Here is a 19587-nt window from a genome sequence, read left to right as displayed (position 1 = left end):
TAGCTGTATTTATTTTTCACTTTTTGAAACTGGTAACTTAGTTTTTCTTTTTCTTTTTCTAATCAAATTAACTAATGACCTCTCTATTGTTACCCCCTCCTCTCCCCCCTCCCCAAGAAAAACCCTCTAGTTTTATTTAATTAATTTTGGTGGGACTTTCAGTTTTATTAATCATCTCAAGATTTCAATTTTGGTGTTTAATGGTGGTTTTTAATTTGTTGTTTTTGTAGTTTTTAAAGTTGCATACCCAATTTATAGGTCTGTTGTTTTTCTTTTGTTGACAAGTGTTTTGAAATATAAATTCTCCCATAAAGACTACTTTAGCTACCGTCTAAAAATTTTGATATTTCATTGTTGTCTTCTTCAATGGAATTTTTATTTCTATGATTTGTTTTTTGACCTATCAGTTCTTCTAAATGAAATATTGTGCAGAGATATTGGCACTCTGTGGTAAGCAATACTCAATGAACTCTCAAATATTTCTTGAGTACCTGTGTATTTGTCAAACACCTGTTTTAGATACCATGGAGGGATTTTTTTTAATGGTGAATACATAGTTCTTGCTTTTAAGAGGCTTTACAATCTAACTGGAGAGACAGAACATACTTTCATCCATTCAGAAGATAAATTTATTGTATAACTAGTGTGTCCAAGACACTGTACTATGGAATAGTGTGGGACACAAAACCAAATAAAGGGTTTTTACCCTTTCAATCTGGTGGGGGGGGGGCAGGGAGAAGGGATAAAATATGAACACAGTTATGGTAACAAGAAAGTGAAGCAAGAAAGAAAGTGCTGGAAGAATTCCATAGAGAAAGAAAACATGCATTCCATTAAACAAATATTTAAATGTCTACAATGTGCTACAAAACAGTGGATCATAGATCTTGAACTGGAAGGGATCCTTAGAGGTCATGTATTTCAACCCTCTCCTTTTATAGATGAAGAAACTAGGATCATCAAGTGACTAGCCCAAGGTAATACAGGTAGTAAATGTTTGAAATGGTATTTTAACCCAGTCCTCTTCCACTATACCAGACAGAGAGCTGGCCTTGAATACCTCCCATTCAAGCCTCTACTTTTGACCCATACTGACTGGCCCTGGGCAAGTCACACACTCTCAACGCTCTGGGCAACTCTCTAGCACCATAAAGTTATAGGGAAGGTTCCCACTTGCATTTCCTCTTTTGGAAGTTCCCCAGACCATTGAAATCACAGTTCTAACTCCCTACTGTAGAACACTGTGTTGGATTCAGTTCTAATGGGTTCACAACAGCTGACTCTTAAATATTCAGTGTGAGCATTTATACCTCAAAAAACAGCAAATGTTCTAAATCAAGGCTTGATTTCTTGTTTGGTTGATAGTTTAGGTTTAGAAAGTGATGGCAAAAATGTTAAAAAAGAAGATTTAAACTTAAAAGTGTATTGTACAGTTTTGGAGGGCCAGTGGTTAAATATTTACCAGCACACCCTTGGCAAGGCACCATGTAAGACATGTGTGGGATACCAAGACAAAAAGTCCCTGCCTCCAAGAAGCTTAATTTAGAATTATGGGTGGGAGGGAAGAGTGTGGGGGGAAATTTGCACAGATTCAAGGTCAAGTGCCATGGAGCCAAAGAAGAAACAAACAATGCATCCTAAGAAAGTCTGAGGAAGAGAGAACACTATAGCTGGAAGGAGGTGTGGTTGGGAGTGGAAATGAGGTGTTTTCCAAAGCCTTAGGACAGGGGTGGGGAACCTGAAGTCTCAATACCACATGTGGCCCTCTAGGTCCTCAGGTTCAGCCCTTTGATGGAATTCAAACTTTACAGAACAAATTCCATTTATCAAAGGATTTGTCCTGTAATACTTGGATTCAGTCAAAAGGCCATACCCAAGGACCTAGATGGCCACATGCATCTGTGAGGTCCCAAGTTCCTCACCCCTGGGTTAGGGTTAGCTAAATCTTGATGGAAGAGGATTGTTTTATGATTTAATTTGCTTTAAAAAAATTTCTGTCCATCAAGATTTAGTTACATTTATCAAGATGCATCTACACTTCAGACACTATGCATAATTCTTACTTGCAACGAGTGCAGTTTAATTGGGGGGTGGGACACAAGTATATGTAAATTAATTAAATACAAGGTAGCTTGGGAGACAGGACACTAGCAGTTGGGGAGATCAGCAAAGGTTCTAGGGAAAACAATAATGATTTCAGCTTTAGACATGTGCTTAAGATGTCTAAATATATCCACTAGGTGATTGATGACCTGGGACTGAAGTTCAGGGGAGATATTGGAGATGGGCATGTAGATGTGGGAGTCATCTTCATAGAAATGATAAATTCATAAGAGCTGATGAAATTACCAATAAAGTATAGAGGGAAGAGAAAAGTCCTGGAACAGAACCCCAAGAACGCTCACTTTTGGGCGGGGATGATGAGCCAGCAAAGGAAGTAGAGGAGCAGTCAGACAAGGAGAGGGAGAACCAGGAGAGAGCAGGATCATGAAAATGCAGAAGGCAGAGAGAATCTAGGAAGAGAGGGTAGTCAACAGTGTCCACATAACAGACCATCAGATCTGGTGATTCAGAAGTCACTGATAAAGTGGAAGGTGGGATAGGAGGGAGGGAAATATAGTGAGTCTTTTACAATATATCTACTATGTTATTGTTTTGCATTAGCCACACATGCACAACCTATACTGGACTTCTTATCTTCCCAGTAAGGGTGGGTGACAAGGAAGGAAGGGAATGAATCTGGAATTGAAAGTTTTAAAATCAAATATTCAAACATATATATACATATATATATATACTATTATTAATACCATCTTACATGTAATTGGGAAATAAGATATACAGGCACTGAGGCATAGAGATCCACTGGAAAAGTCGAAAGGGGTATGGGAGAAAATATGGGAAGGAGCAGATTGGAGGAGGGGATATCCTGTGGGACTGCTATTTTGGGGCGGTGGATTGGGGAAAAATGGGGAGAAAATTTGTAACTCAAAATCAGGCGGAAACGAATGATGTAAATCAGAAGTTAATAAAGCATTTAAAAAAAGTCACTGATAACTTTGGAAAATTAATTAATTAACTGATGACATTGAAAATCAGATTGGAAAGGGTTGAGGGGTGAGTTAAGAGTATGACGGAGGCATTGAAAAGTGATAATTAAGGGGCGACCAGGTGGCTCAGCGAGTAAGAGCACTGGCTCCAGTGTTGGGATGACCTGGGGATCAAATCCGGGCTCAGATACTCAGCACCACACCCAGAAATAACTGGTCGTGTAACCTTGAGCAAGTCACTTAACCCCGATTGCTTTAAAAAAAAAAGTGAGAATTAGTCCCCAAGTTTTATTTCTACCAATGGGGTCAGAAAGTCTTTTCTACATCAGATTTTGTTTCTCTGCAAGCTTAAAACTGATATTTATGGGGTATAAGTGGTTCCTGGTATTTAATTCTAGAGGTAGTGCTCAAATGAGATCAAAAACCAATTCTAGTTCATAGTAAAATTAACCTGAGTTACTAAACCTAGTAAGCTACCTAGATGATGGCTTAAATATCTACATGTAAACATTAACATTTCTTTTTAGAGATAAACTCCCTCCATGGAAAGTGAAAGTAACAAATAGCACCATCCTAGAGCAGAAAGGGTTTCCCAGGAGGGAGTGGGCTCCTCCCCCCTCGAAGTCTTCAAGTAAATTCTGTAGGACCATTTGCCACCTATCTTGTGAAGGAGTCTAATTTAGATTAAGAATTAGTCTCTATGGAGATTTGTGATTTAAGGTAACTATCATTTTTATTAAAATCTGAAGATCAAATTTCAAAAAGATATTACAAGCCTAATGGGGAAAATTATTTTGGTTTTGTCAGACTCAAATAGTTATTTGCATATACTTAAAAGTATTTTCAAGACAACAGTGATAAGAATACTGTGCTTAGAATTAAGATGCTAAATTTTAATCCTGACTTTTCACATTATTTAGCTTACAAGAATTTGTAGAAGTTACTTACTGCTCCAGGAACTTGTTACCTAATTAAAATAAAGGAATTTACCTAAGTGTTTTTGAAGGTTCACAGTTCTGTGACTTTTTGAAGAATCTGCTAAAACTGACCTGTGCTTTATAATCCTCTAAATTAAAACCTACAGAAGATTCAATAATTTAGGGTTATTTGAGACAGGATATACTTGTGATTTGTATCAACCAGCTCCATCAATGCAGATCAGAACTTCTGCTTAACTAGTTGCCTGGGGAACTGAAAAGTTGTGATCAAGGCTTTTAGCCAGGCTTACCTGAATCCCATTGCCAAATGTATTTATCCACCATGCCACTGCCACTTCTTGGGTATTTTGTATACATTTGGATTTTCTCAATATTAAGAATTATAAAAAAAAAAACCATGTAGTTTTAGGGGGCTGTTATTTAGTAGGGGAAATGCCTCCATAAATGCCCCTTACGTATTAACCATTTTTTGAGATAATTAACAGGCAAACAATGATTTCCTTTGAGATTATTACTAAATTTCAAATCAATTCAAGAAGTTATTTTTGGGGTACCTATTATGTGTTTATATGGATTGGGGTCCTGTGGGATTATTCTTCTCAAAAATAAATACATAGGTCTTGCTCTCAAGGAGATTACAATTTTTCTGGGAAGACAAAATACATGTAGGAAATAGTAAGAGAAGAACCCAAGTCAGTATTTATTCAAGTACTTGATTATGCATTATGGCTGAGTTCTGAGAAGATAAAGAAGACTATGGGCTAAAGAGTCACACAAGTTTTTGTGGAAGAAGTGGTTCTTCTGTGGAACTTTAGGTAGGACTTCGATATGAAGGAAACATACATGAGTGAATCAACCAACAAGAATTTATTTAGCATCTATGATGTAGCCAGAACTATCCTAGGTATTACTGATACAAGATTGAGAAGTCTGGCCTTGATTCAATAGGCTGTATAGAGATATTATAGAAAAATCTATTAAGTAATATATCCTTATGCTTGCTAGTGACATGATGGAACTAAATGATATGGAAGAGAAATTGCTTAGGTTTACTAAGACCATAATTTTATATAGGAAAGGACAGTTATTTCATAGAAACAAACATTCTTTGTGTCACTGATATTTTTTAAATGAAAACTATCCATGAAAAAAGACCATAAGTTAAAATAAGTAAAAATATTCTTTACATATATGGCACTGTATTAGACTGAGTGAAATGGAAAACCAGAAATGGTTTTTAGTATAGTGTGACTCACTACCATTTATTTTCTTCTTTAAGCACTCCAAAAAACATGGGACTGCATTGGTGTTATCCTATTATGAGTTTTCAGATTGTTTTTTTGCTAGGTTTTGTCTAGAAACAAGTTATCAGTAACCCCAAAGGATACAAGAAATTAAATGTACATAGTCATTACATAAAGTTCCAGAAACACTTTATTTAAAAATGGAGCTGTAAATGCATAACAAAATAACATAGGTAATAAATGTAACAAAAATAAATAAGGAGAATAATGTGTTCATACAAAATAATAACATAGTAAAAGGCCAAATGCTTATCACCAAACAAAAATGTGTAAACTCTTGAAAAAAATCTTGTGAGACAATTCTAGAGTAATTTTTCTAAGTAACTCCTTACCTTCCACTTCCACATGGTTAAATTCAGTACCCAAACACTGAGGAAAAGAAGGAATGATGGTGATTATTTTGCTGAACTTTTTTTTTATGTGGACTGACCCTGTTTCAACATTTTACTTCTTCTTTTGAACTATTTCTATCCTTCCTTTCATTTTTTCTGTAACCGTTTTGAGACTTCCTTGAGTGGGGAATTTAGCTTTATATGAAGAATATTATATTTTTTAAGACTTAAAGAAAAATATTAGATCCATTATACAACAGGTTGTTTTTTTTTTTACATTGCTACAAAAAAAGTTTTTGCATTTTTATTACCTGGTCCAACTTTACAAGACTTCAGTAATCCTGTAGAGTTTTTAAATGTACAGACCGAGTATTTTTCTTAAACAATTATAGTATAGAATTATTGCTGAAATATTAAAGACCATTTCATAAAAGCTGCAAAAATCGTATTTTTAACCTTTAGAGACGGATATAATCAAGGGAAAATTCAAGCCTACTAGTCATATTTAAAAGAATTAATATTTCTCCAAATTATAGTGTTCTGGAAATACAAGGTCAATTACTTTTTTGTTTTTTAACATACCCAAATGTTACCTTACTGGGACAACAAAAGGAAAATGAGTTCATATAGGATATTTTCACAGACTTTCTATTCAGTGGTTTCAACCAAAAGTCTTATGTTAGTAGTTGTCTTTCCAAGTTCTTATACATGTATACAGCAGAGACAGGGATTTACTATTGAGTCTACAGGGAAACATACAGAAGCTATTTATGTGCTTGGGAGTGAGACTATCGATCAGCTAAATTATGCCTATTGGTTCTTCAAGTCCTAAAGAAGAATTTCATACTTCATGATCATTCCAAGAGAAATTTTTAAAAACTGTCACATAGAAACTTGGTAACACCAGAGAGCCTATTTGCACCAATATACATGTTCTTCTCTTTAAAAATATACTCCACCTATCTGTTTAAATTTGTTTTTATCATTCCAATAGCCACCTGGACTGAAATGGATGATGAAATCTTTCTACTTTCATTTTTTTAAAAAAGAGAAAAAGAAAAAGTGCCAAATTGAGCTTTCAGAAAGTGGAGTGAAACACTGTGGGTTAAAACAAATACAGTATTATCTATGTACATAAAAAGACTGGTAGTCCTTATGGATATATAGACAAGTCCACCTACCACTCCCAACAAATTCTTAGTGCAAACATAATAGTTAAACTGTGTAAATCTCAGGACAATTTACCTAACAACCAAGTTATATAAATCACGTAACTGTTGGAAAAGTTCAGGACACAAGAATGAAAGCACTGTAATGTCTGTCTTACTGTGAACAGTAATGTGTCATTGTACCCAAAGGTATTGTATCCTAATATAAATCCTAATATTCAGAAACAAATATAATTGTTTAAGAAATCTGTACAAACTGAAGAGAAGTCCATTTCAGAGGGTAGCCTGGCATAGGAAACTTGGGGTTTCAGATCTTTTGGATGGAAGTCGGCTTGCAGGTCACATCAGGGCTTTAAAAAAACCAAAACCAAACAAAACCTAAGAAAGAAAAGCTGCAGTTTAAATTCTATTTGCAAAGCATACAATAACCACCAAGGGCAAAGTTGCCAGGAACTCACTTTTCCTCCCTTCTATGGATGGCTATCTTAATGGTTCTGAAGGAATTAATGTGACAGTCCAAGCATTCCCAATAAAGAAGACAAGTGTGACCATATTGCAGTTGACCAAGCTACTTTGTTTTATATAAATCAACATCATTACCCTTTCAATATCCCTAGGTATTCCACATTTAAGTAATTTTAAAAAACAATGAAGAATAAGTCATTCATGTACAGTGACATCCTCCTCTTCCCCTTCTGGGTTGAATCTATTGAAATGTATACTGAAATCAGCCTCAGATTCCACATTGTCAAATTCAGCTGAGACTGAGATGTCAGTGGGACGAAGAGCCCTAGCTTCTGGCTGGCAAAGGGGTGAGGTCTGAGCAGGGCCTTCATGGTTATTCCCAGGACTAGACTTCTGTTTTGGCTGGGCTGGTAAGACGGCACTGGGGAATCCCAAGTTGTTCAGAGCTTCCAAAGTTCCATCTGGGTCAATCATAGCATTGATCACTGAAAAAAAATTGCAGTTCAGGAAAAAAGGGTTTAAGTCTTACATGCCACAAAAATTAGATAACTAAAAATTGTTATTTTCTATCATTTGGATAATCTCATTTGATAATTGGTAGTGCTCATGCTTAGACTGTTGATCAACTTCATAAACACTTCCAACATTAGAAATAGACCTATCCTTCATTATTTCTGATGATTCATTTTTTGCAAATAGCACCTCCACACTTGTGCTCCTTTTTCTTCTGAACCTCAGCCTGATTGTTAGTGTCTCCACTGGAGTGTGCATGTGTCCGACACCATGGGACATTTCAGAAAGCAAGTGAAACTTCTTTGGAACCTCTACATTGAATGCCAAGAGTACTTCTGCCCTATTACTCCTTTTTACTCCATTATGAACAATAAGCCATTAGTGGCTGTTGCTATCCCTTGAGCAAGCCTGGAAAGTAAGATAATCTGTGTACCACAAAAAAAGTTTGCAAACGATATCTCCTAACATTTGAAAATTGTACTTTCCTACGCATTACTGTCTACTGGAGTCTCCACTGTAGCACACACAAAATGACATCATAAAATAAATATAGGATCTGTGCATCATGAGAAGAATTTTCTAACCTTAAAAATAGCGAAAGGGATTGGACCTATGGTTTCACTGATCTATTGGCTTGCTTTTTCTCTTGCTGTCCCCCATCTTTTCCAATACAGGCCTTTGGGAAATGTGTAAGAAACAATTATAAATGCTCTCTTGGATAATGAATCATAAACAAATGTCTACTTTGTATACCCATACCCTTGCTTTGCTTTTATTATTTAAAAGTGGGAAAGTATGGATTACAACCAAAGAATTTTCAAAATATAGTTGCAATACACAATGAAATTTAAAAATAGATATGTATAGCTTACCGATAAGTAGAAAATAACAATCTGGAATGAAAATACTTTCATGTATAGCATAAAAACTCAATAATGTTTCTGTGAATGAACTGATAATATAAATCCCATATGGATTTTTTTTACTAAGAATGGTAGAAATTTGACTTTCAATTAGTTCCAAATGTATGTATGCTATATTGATTTCAAAGTATTTGGGGGGATTTTATATACAGAACTCTACGATTCTAAATTCTAGCTAAAAATTCAGCAAAGTTTAAAAAGTAACATCTTAATAATAAATTTAAAAATCCCAATTGTCTCAAGAAAACTTTCAGCACAATCACTTTTTTTCCCTTAAAGGCAATTTAGAAATGTGTCTACCTTGTAATTGCTTTTCAACTCTTTTTAGCTCCTGTAAAATGGAAGAAATCTCCTGAAAAGAAAAGGACCAAAATTAGTATTTCATAATTGACATTAAAATTGTATCAGAAATACAGATATGGATCTTGTTCTCCTGGTACACTTAACATTATTATACGGTACTATACGAGTGTTAACAGCAGGAAGAATTATGAAAATCCAGGAAGTATGGCACTGTTTAAAGGGTTTTAAATGAAAAAAAAAAAAAAAACAAAAGAAGACAAACAGAAATCCCCAAAACCTCATGCTAAAATTTTCTATAGTTTAACAATGAAAAAGGAAGATGACAACTACACATTGAAGAGCACTTTGTCAAATGGGATTCTGATCAATTTTATAACAATTCTGTCCATGTGTGTAACTAGTGCCTAAGATTTTTTATAAGGAAAGTAGACAAAATGGTAGTGACTTTGGCATTAGGGTAAATCTCTGACTGTGTATAAGAACTGCCAAGTTCTCAAAAAGGAAATTTCAATTCCACTAATCATGTAAAAGGCAATAAATACTGTTCTCTTTTCTCACTCACTTCATGTCGTTCACTATATAATAATAAGAGGGCCCAAGATTTTCCTTCTCCATATCCTGAAACTATCAATATTTGAACTTCAATGAGAGAACTCATGGAAAAAACCCATCCTAATAAATTTACCCTAAAATTTCCCCATCAACTCTTGTAAAAAAATTTAAATTAACAAGTAATCTCTGACTTAGGACAATTCTAACATTTCCCCCCCAGGAAAGGGCTCACATACCATGCTTGAAGTTTTCACAATAGGAACTTCACTTTCAGCTCGTAATTTTGTCTCTATTTCTTCCCAATTCCGATCTTTGTCTTTAAATAATATTCTAAAGTCAGGAAAAGGAAAACATTTTATTTTTCATAGTTTAAACTCATAATATCTGTGGTATTTTTATTAATGGAAACAATCAACATTTTGGAAAATCTGTTCAATTTCATACTGAAGAAATATACCATTATAATAATCAAGAGTAGACAATATTGCAATTTCATTAGTCAATTTCTAACAGCAATATATTCAGAATTAACTATGCAAAACTTTTACATGTAAATTATGTGATTAGTTACCAACACCTTCACAAGCATAGTATATATTGTGATTCTTCTTGAAAGTAGAACATAACAAATTTAGAAGATTCTGTTCCTCTAAAACCCTTTTTTCCTGACAACGTAAATTAATGATTATTGTGTAAATTAAAAAAATAAACAAATCTTCCATTTATATTAATTCAATGAGTCAATAAATATTTATTATGACCAAGTAGGAGGCAGTTCTAATAACCTAGGAAAGAGGTGACAGAAGCCTGAACTGAAGTGATAGCTATTTGAGTAGAAAGACAGGGTTGGATCTGGATGTAGGAACAGAAATGGTGAGATCTGGCAAATGACTATGTTCAGAGAGGCAGAATGAAGACTCAAAGAGAATGCCAAGATTTTGAATCTGGGAAACTCAGTCAAAGGTGGTATTTTGAGAGAAATGGGGTAAGTTTGGAAGAGTGGTAGGTTTTGAAAGAAAGATGAGTTCTGTTTTCAATATGTTGAGATATCACCAACATATCCATTTTGAAATGTCTAATCAGAAATGAGTGATGTAGGACTGTTCCTTTGTAGATGCTGGAGTAACTGACACAGGGATGTTATTAGCTCCCATGTTAGTTTCTGAGGTCACTGAGAAAGAAAACATGATGGACACTTGGGGCACTGACAGCGGGCATGATATAGATGATGAACTAAAACTAGTGGAGGAAACTGACAAGGAACAGTCAGACAGGCAGAAGGAGAACTAGGAGACAGTGGTGTTGCAAAATCCTGGAGAGCAGAGTATCCAGGATGCCAGTAGTCAAGGGTCTCTTTTCAGTATTTTTACTGGCACTGTCAGTTCTTGAAATTCCAGAAAAGAGATAGATGGAGATTGCTCTCTCTCTTTATCCCAGCAATAATGGCAACTGCATGCAGATGGCAGTGAAAACATGTGTTGGCTTAGGTAAGTCATAGACTGAAGCTCAAGTTTCTGCCTTTTCTGTTTATTATTTATTTCCCTGAGTCCAGGTCACAAATACCCATCATCAGAAATAGATATCTCCAGTCTTGGCTGCTACTTTGTGAGCTTGAAATTTTAGGAGTTCTAGAGTTGAATGTTGACTACCCAAAGGGAGGTGATTCCTTCAACTTTTAGGAGATAGCAATTTGTGAGCTCCTCAGATCTAAGGGGAATGTGAAATAGCATTTCATATATATATGTATATATCTTCCATAAAGTAATCTTTGCTTGTAGGAAGTTGATACTTAACACTTTGTGGAAATGTTGACTAGGTGCAAGTAGTTTATGTTCACTTTAGATCTGGACTATGCAAGTAACCCATTCAAGTGCCATCTAAGCATTCATAGCTCATCTTTCTGTCAAAAGTAATTTTCTCCCATGAAAAGGGTGGAGTTACAGGGAACGACCATCCACTGGGAAATCAGAACCTAATTCAACAACTCTGCACCTCTTCAGTGAAAGAAGTCACCACCATAGCTGGTAATATACACTTTTCAGGATCACTGTTCAGTCATCTGTGCTCTAGGAAAGAAGTATAAAGCAGAAGAGGATACAAGACTCAAAATCTGGTCTCAGGTTTGCACATGTTCTTGCTGCACTGTACAGGGAACCACAATAACTGCAGTTATGATGGAGGAAGGGAGAGGAATTCCTTCATCTCTCTGTGAGGAAGTTCAGAAGAGCTCACCTTAGTGCTATTTCAGCAAAGAGGCTACCTTGATAGAGACTGGAAGGTATCTCTTAAAGCCCACTATACAGGTAGCTCTTCTTGGTTCATTCGTCATTCCTCCCCAGCCCTCCATTTCCCTCCCCTGCTCCCAATTCACAGGACCAAGGGACCAATCAAGCACCTCTGGCCATGCAAGCCCTAGAGTAAGGGACTAGAGCATAAGTGTCAGTGGAAATGGCCCAAGCATATGCCCAGCTCCAGGGGAAGTGCTCTAACATAAGGCTACACACAATTTTGACAAATAGTTCTCTGTTTTTCTCAGCTTTGAAAAAAACCCAAACATATAATTTTATATTTATTGTCATTGCAATGTCATCAAATGAACACTGGCCCTAACTGGGCAGTCTGACATGTCTAAGTAAGAGTCTCTAGGGAAATAGAAAGCATAAAGGTATATTTTTGGAATGTTTCTAGATTTACAGTCCATGTATTTTCCTAGTCACATACCTCTACATCATAAAGAATTTGGGTATTTTAGTAATTTAAAATATTTCTTTTTTTTTTTTTGGCTTTTGGAGGGCAATTGGGGTTAAGTAACTTGCCTAAGGTTACACAGCTAGTTTTTTTGTGTGTTGAGTGTCTGAGTCCAGAACCGAACTCAGGTCCTCCTGACTCTGGGGCTGGCACTTTACTCACTGTGCCACTTAGCCCTCCCTAAAATATTTCTTAAAAGAAGGTATTCTGCTTTATAAAATGATTAAAATCCAGCCTATTTTATAACTTGAAACAACAGAACAAGTTTTGAAAACTATTATTAGACTATATATTAAAGAACTACTATATATTAAAGAGCATACTTTTGGAAGCATACAGTTCAAATTGTATGTAAGTAAAAGGAGACCACTTTACTGGTCTCCTCTTTCTATCACTGGTTATTTTCATTTTTGTGTAAAAGCTTCTTCCAAAGAAATTTTTAAAAATTTGAATTGAAGAAAAAAATAGACCTATACTGGATTTGTAATTTAAAAAAAAGAAGAAAAATTTAAAACCCAGGAAAAAGGGAAACAATAGCACTGTTATTGAGATGTTTATTGGTTGAAGCTTCTAGAAAATGAACAAAGTTTTCCAAAAGTCACTAAAATACTTATTAAAAATAGGCTTACCTTTGTTAAAAAAAAAAAAACACGGATCAAGCAAATAAGTTTACATAAAGAAAAATACTATGAATCTGGAGCATAAGATACTACCTGATCTTTCCAGCTGTCTTGTCTATAGATTGTCTTATCTTCCGAGAAAACTGAAAGACTGATGACAACAATAGATTGTCTCCCATAACCTGAAAAATTAAAAGGAAAAAAGAGGCATTTATACTATAATGAAGAATAATCCAATATATTTTCTCTCTACCCAAAATACAGTGCCTAGATTCAGGGAATTAAATTATATAATTTGTATTTTAAACTAATTTTAATAAGACATGAAAGAATGCTTCTTTTTAAATATCAAATTATTGCCATGACTGTCCTTAAATTAATAATAATTATTCATCATCTCTACTAAAAAGATTAATTTTGTATATTTTCACTACTTCTAATAGTACAAAAGCTTGTGTGAATACGTTACAAATTAAAAACATAGGAAAAATAGCAGTAGAGATGCCCAATAATTTATAGTACACAAGAGGGTCAGAAACGATACTTAAGGGCTCAGATATATATGAAATGATAATAAAATTATATATTATATATTACAATAATTATAAAACAATTATTTTAAAAGCACTATATGGATGGTAGTTGCTATAATAATAATACTATAGTGAATGCAAAGAAGTAAATATTTCCAAAAATAGCAATGATATTTTATGTACTTCAACTCATGACTAGAATAAGGCAATGTAATGTTTTGTTTAAAAGGACAGATCAGAAAAAAAATACAGCAGAACAGTACTGTTTATCTAAAATATACACCAACCTCTGTGGAAATTCAGGCATTTAAGATAGGTGACATGGTAGAGAACATTCGGATGGATGGTGCTTAAAGGAGGGAGAAACTTGTTATATATTGTTCTTTTGAATTTTTTTTTCCTTGTCATGGATCCTTTTGACAGTCTTGTAAAGGCTATAGAATCCTTCTTAAAATAATGTGTGTGTGTGTGTGTGAATGCATACACACCAACACACCATGGTTCCATGAATGAAATGATGTATACTTTTTCCTCTGTCTTTTTCAGACAAAGTGGTTTACTGAGAATTGAGACTAGCAACACATCTAGGACATACATGGAGGTGGCAGCTATATCAGATGGTGCTGAGAGCATTTAATGTATAACTAAATTCTTTGTTATGGCTTTGGTATTCTATTTCATTAATCCTCCTTTGCTTCGGAATTTGTGTTATCTACCTTGGTCTTCCAGATTGGTGCGACCAAAAACTAAATAGTGATTTTCAAGCCTCCAAGCCTCAGGGTTCCGGGTCACCATTTACACTGTCCTCATTTTACAGATAAACAACTTGAGACTCAAAGGGGTCAAATACCTTGCCCATTACAGAGCTGGTAGATGCAGAAACAGGCCTTAACTTGGACTTCTTTCCCAGCTATTCTGAGTTCATGGCTCCTTCCATGCTGACTTTTGAGACACAGACTCACATTTTGCCTTTATGTCCATCTACAGTGTGTCGTATCTTTAATATCATATACCCTCCCTCATAGCAAAGGTATTACAACCCACTGAGTATTTTGCTGAGTACCTTGTAGGTGGTGAATACTTTTCTAGGCTCTCTGAGGGATGAACAAGTAGCCTAAGACAAAGTACCTGACTTGAGCTAACAGCTAGATCCTGATTAGTGCAAATAATGAATCCTATGAAGAGGTTGTATACATGTGAATTTGTACTTTTCTAAGTTTTAATTATGTAAAATATTATAATTGGTTCTAGTCCAGTGGACATGTGTGAATTCAAATAATGTGAAGACTTCACGGGATTTATTATTTTGCACTAATTGAAAACTAGTTGTATACTATAGTTAAAGAAACAAGAATATTAACATAAGGAATAATAACAAAAAATACTAAAGAATAGATAATTGCTAAATTCTGTGGTATCAACACCAAAGATCACGAGTTTGGAAGAGAGGGAGATAATCAATGAAGACTGGAACAGTCAGGAAAGCTTCATGGAACTTGAGTTAGAGCCTGAGAATTGCATAGGCTATTAATAAAAGGAGGAAGATCTAAGTCAAAGTTTTAGAGAATTAGTAAAGGCATATTATTAACAGGAATAGCTTTGGTGTGTTCATGGCAAAAATCAATTCTAATGGCAACTGAGAGTAAATGTTTAAGAGTAGTAAGAAGCAAAGCAGGAAAAGTAGGGACATAAAATTATGGAAGATATCTTTGGCAACCAGAAAGAATGGACAGAGTTTGGTGATTGTTAAACTAGAAAAAGGATTTACTGAATACCTGGGAAAATTCATGTTTAATGTTTCCAATCTTTACAGTATAGGAATAATAATGTAACTGCAAATGTAACTTCTGCAAAAGCAGAAGATATGGAGAAGGGAAGGAAGAGAAAAGGAAAAAAAAATTGCTCCTAAGAAAAGTTTTAAATAGTTATTATAGTGATATCAGTAACAAAAATCAATATTATTATTTTCCAAGTAAATTCAATAGGCTAAGAGTTGTAATAATAGAGAAGATGAATCTGACCTAGATCAAGTCCACTTGATTTGGGGACTTTCTTCAAGAATGCAAAGCAGCAAAGATACAAGAATGACTAGATTTATAGGCCTTAGGATTAGTGGGGAAAAACAATAGAGGGGTATGCTAGGAGACAGTGAAGAAACGTATCAAAAAATTCTGGGTCAGTAGGGAATACAGAGTAGCAAGAATGTATTAAATTATCTGAGCAAATACATAGGGTCAATAATACAAGATGAAGAAGGATTTATGAGTTTAGTGATAGTGAGAATGTGGGAGAAGTTTTTGTTAGAGATGAGAAATATTGAAGAAGAGAACTTAGATCCAAGTATGTTATTACTAAATGTCAACTAGTTCCATAAAAAATACTGCATTATGGGTGGCCAGGTGGCGCAGTGAGTAAGAGCGCCGGCCCTGGAGTCAGGAGACCCGGGATCGGTTCCAGCCTCAGATACTTGGCACCCACACAAAATAACTGGCTGTGTAACCTTGAGCAAGTTACTTAACCCCAATTGCTTTAAAAAAAAATACTGCATTAGAAATAAGGGCATGATAGGAGAAATTATCAAGGTAAAATACTAAAAATAAATTGTGACTAATTGAACAGCTTTATTGGGGTTGGGGATGCTAAAGGTAGAGTTTAGTTATAATTTATTAACTAATGTTTTTTACAAAACAACATCGGTTGGGACAACACTATGTGGCATGTGCCAACATGCAGTTTAGTATCCTAAAAAACTTTAAAGTAAAAGTATCTAGATAGTTATAAAACTGAATTGACTACTATTAAAATGAGTTAGGAAGTAGATTGAGGGAGGAATGAGTCCTAAGCAAAAAAGATTCTAAGGATGTACAAAAATATTTACAGCTCTTTTTAAGGTGGTAAAGAATGTGAAGGTGAGGGGGATGACTATAATTGAGGAATGAACAAAATATGGTATAGAAATGTGATGGAACTCTATTGTGCTGAACATTTATTAGAGTAATGAACAAACATGATTCCAGAGGACTAATGATGAAACATGCCCCCTGACAGAAAAGGTGAACGGTTTGGAATACAAAATGAGACACAGTTATTTGACCATGGCCAATGTGGAAATTTGTTTTGACTGACTATAAATATTTGTGATGGGCCTTTTCTTGTCTTCTCAATGAAGGATGGGAGGTTAAGATGAAATAGCAGGGCATCTTGATTAAAACAAATGAAATGTTTTAAAATTTAAAAAAATAATTAGGTGTGCTTCTTACAGAATGACAGAGTGAAAATTTCAGGAAAAAAAACCAATTCTCTTTTGTTCAGTTGTGTCTAACTCTTAATGACCCTATTTGGGATTTTCTTGGCAAAGATACTGGAGTGGTTCCCCATTTCCTTCTCCAGCTTATTTTATAGATGAGGAAACTGAGGCAAACCGGGTTAAGTGACTTGCCCAGAGTAATGCATCTAGTAAGTGTCTAAGGCCAGATTTGAACACAGGAAGATGAGTCTTCCTGACTCCAGGCCTAGTGCTCTATCCACTGCAGCACCTAGCTGCCCAAAATCCCAACTTCTCCCAGAAGTTTGTGTAGTTGTGTCTGACTACCATGATCTCAAAAACAATGTTTTGAAAATTGGCTGAATGTAGCCAAAAAATAAAAATAACAATCCAAATCTTCCTTTTTCCCATCTTAAGAACCTGTAATATCACCTCTATTCTCTTTGCTTTCCTTACTCTCTAATAATGAGATGATCCTTCTCCTTGCCCAGGAGAACTCTACTATATTTGTGCTTGGTCCCATCCCTTCCAGCTTTCTCCAGTTCAATTTTCTTTCTACCCTTCTTCTCATATCCTTCAAACTTTACTTACGAGTTCCTACTGCTTTTGAGTATACCCATCTATGTTTATTGTTATTTTACCATCATCATTGGGCAGCTCCCAAAAGATAAAACAAAAAACCTGAATACTAAATGTCAAAAAATATTTTAAAAATGATAGCATCTAACATTTATATAGTGTTTACAATGTGTTAGGTACTCTGCTAAGCACTTCATATTACCAACTCATTTGACACTCAAAACAACCCTGAGAGTTAAATGCTGTTATTATCCCCATTTTACAGATAAGAAAACTGATGGTCACATAGTTAGTAAGTATCTAAGGCTGTACTTGAACTCAAGTCTTCCTGACTCCAGGTTAGCTCTACCCACTGTACCTCCAGCTGCCAGGAGCACTGGAAAAAATGGTAAAGTATAGGGACTGATTTACACGTCACTGTAATAGAGAAATCTAAGATATAGCAAACCAAGACATAAAGATGGCAAGACACAGAATTTCTAGTCAAAATAAAAAAGTGCTAAGTGGCTATGAAAAGCTGAGCATAACCCTAACATAATAGGCTAATACTTCATAACTTTCACTCATCTCAGCTGAGAAAACCAGAACTAGGAAAATTATTGGAAAGGAAAAGAAAACTTGAAAAAAGAATTTTAAAAGATAGATAGGTGATGAATAAGCACTTATCTTTTGAAAGGGAGAGAAGAGACTTGTTCCTGTGGAGTTCTAATATTCTTCTAAGGGTCAGTGACTGAACAAAAAGAGATCAGCTATGTGCTTGAATATCAAGCAGAAATACTTAAGAAGGGGAGAAGCAGGAAAAACATTATTTCTCATAATTATTTTGATTCAGAGAATTATTCAAATAAAAAGACAGAGGGATAGTCAAATTAAGGAAGCTCAAAAATCTCACTCTTGCTTGTAGAAGCAAAGTTTTCTTTTTTAAAAAAATTAAATATGTAAATCAAAAGACTATATTGGTAGAAATGAAGAAGTAGCATGTCATAGAACAGTATAGCCAAACTTAAATAGAAAACAGGGGTCACTAAACCATACATGTCTAAGGGAGAAGAGCTGAATGCAGGTCTTTGTGATTCTGAAGACAGCTTTCTATTTACTGCATTAGTGATGTCAAACTTGAATGGAAAAAGGGAGCACTAAACCTTATATAAGGATCTCTGCATGTGGCATATGACTTATAAAAACCATGTTAAAATTTTGTTTTTATTTATTTTGTTAAATATTTCCCAATTACAGTTTTATCTAGTTCAGGCTGCCCTTAGAAGTACTGAGGCCTGTGACACTCTGTTACAGAGGAAAGTGAGGTAACTTTGACACCTTTGGTACAGAGAATAGATGTAGACTGGGAATTAGAAAAATATGGATTCACATGACACATAAAACCTTTAATTAAACATTACTAAAGGAGCAACAGCATTACATTCAAAAGATTACTGAACACAAGGCTGAATTTATATTGGGAATGCAAAGATGGTTCAACATCAGGAAAACTGTAAGTATACCACATTAATAACAAAATAGAAATGTGATTATAACAACAGATGCAGAAAGAGCTTTCTATAAAATACAGCTTAAAAAACACTAAAAAGCTCAAGAGAGAAGGACCTTTCCTTAATATTATCAAACAAAAGATCTAGTAATATTTGTATTCAGAAAACACTAAATGTTTTCTTAATGAGATCCAAGATAAAGGCATGATGACTTAGAAAACCCTAGGTAGTCAACTAAGATATTAATTGAAATAATAATTTCAACAAAGTTACAGGTAATAAAATAAATCCACATGAATCATCAGCATTTCTGTATATTACCAACAAAATCCAGCAGGAAGAGATAAAGAGAAATTCCTTTCAAAATAAATGATGGAAATGATGGTGCTGTAAGAAAAGCTGGAGGACAATTTCAAAGACATGTTGGAAGACTTTTACAAACTGATGCAAAGTAAAGTAAATGGAACCAAGAGAATAATTTATGCAATAAGAATAATATTATATGGACAATCAACTCTAAAAGATTTAGCAACTCTAATCAGTACAATGACTAACCAGAATTACAAATGACTCATGGTGAAGCCTGCCATCTACCTTCAGAGAAAGGGCTCAGAGTACTGATCAAAGCATATGTTCTTTTCCTCCTCCTCCTTTTTTTTTCTGGACATAACTAATGTGGGAATTTGCATGACTACAAATATTTTTAATGTGCTTTGTTTTTCTTGCCTTCTCAATGGGCAGAGAAAGGAGAGAGAGAACTTAGATATAAAAATGGAACTGGAAAAAAATAATTTAGATGGGGA

At 34.8% G+C, this 19587-nt stretch overlaps 1 protein-coding gene across 6 annotated transcripts in view; it reads right to left on the bottom strand.

Moving 5' to 3' along the window:
* Positions 1–5404: 5404 nt before the first annotated feature.
* CEP170 (centrosomal protein 170) overlaps positions 5405–19587 on the bottom strand; it is a 153922-nt gene continuing 139739 nt past the window's right edge. For all 6 annotated transcript variants that reach the window (XM_069064468.1, XM_069064470.1, XM_069064471.1 and 3 more), the window contains 4 exons: positions 13011–13099; positions 9786–9879; positions 8995–9046; positions 5405–7743 (listed from right to left, as the gene is read on the bottom strand). In XM_069064468.1, the coding sequence (XP_068920569.1) occupies positions 7454–7743; positions 8995–9046; positions 9786–9879; positions 13011–13099 (525 nt within the window). In that variant the 3' untranslated portion in view covers positions 5405–7453. The remainder of the gene's footprint in view (positions 7744–8994; positions 9047–9785; positions 9880–13010; positions 13100–19587) is intronic.

This window comes from Petaurus breviceps, unplaced genomic scaffold (assembly GCF_028583685.1).
Source record: "Petaurus breviceps papuanus isolate PSGF00001 unplaced genomic scaffold, PetGlider_PUasm1.0 90633, whole genome shotgun sequence".
NCBI lineage: Eukaryota > Metazoa > Chordata > Mammalia > Diprotodontia > Petauridae > Petaurus > Petaurus breviceps.
The sequence above is the reverse complement of the archived record's forward strand: the minus strand, read 5'-3'. Positions and strand labels throughout refer to the sequence as shown.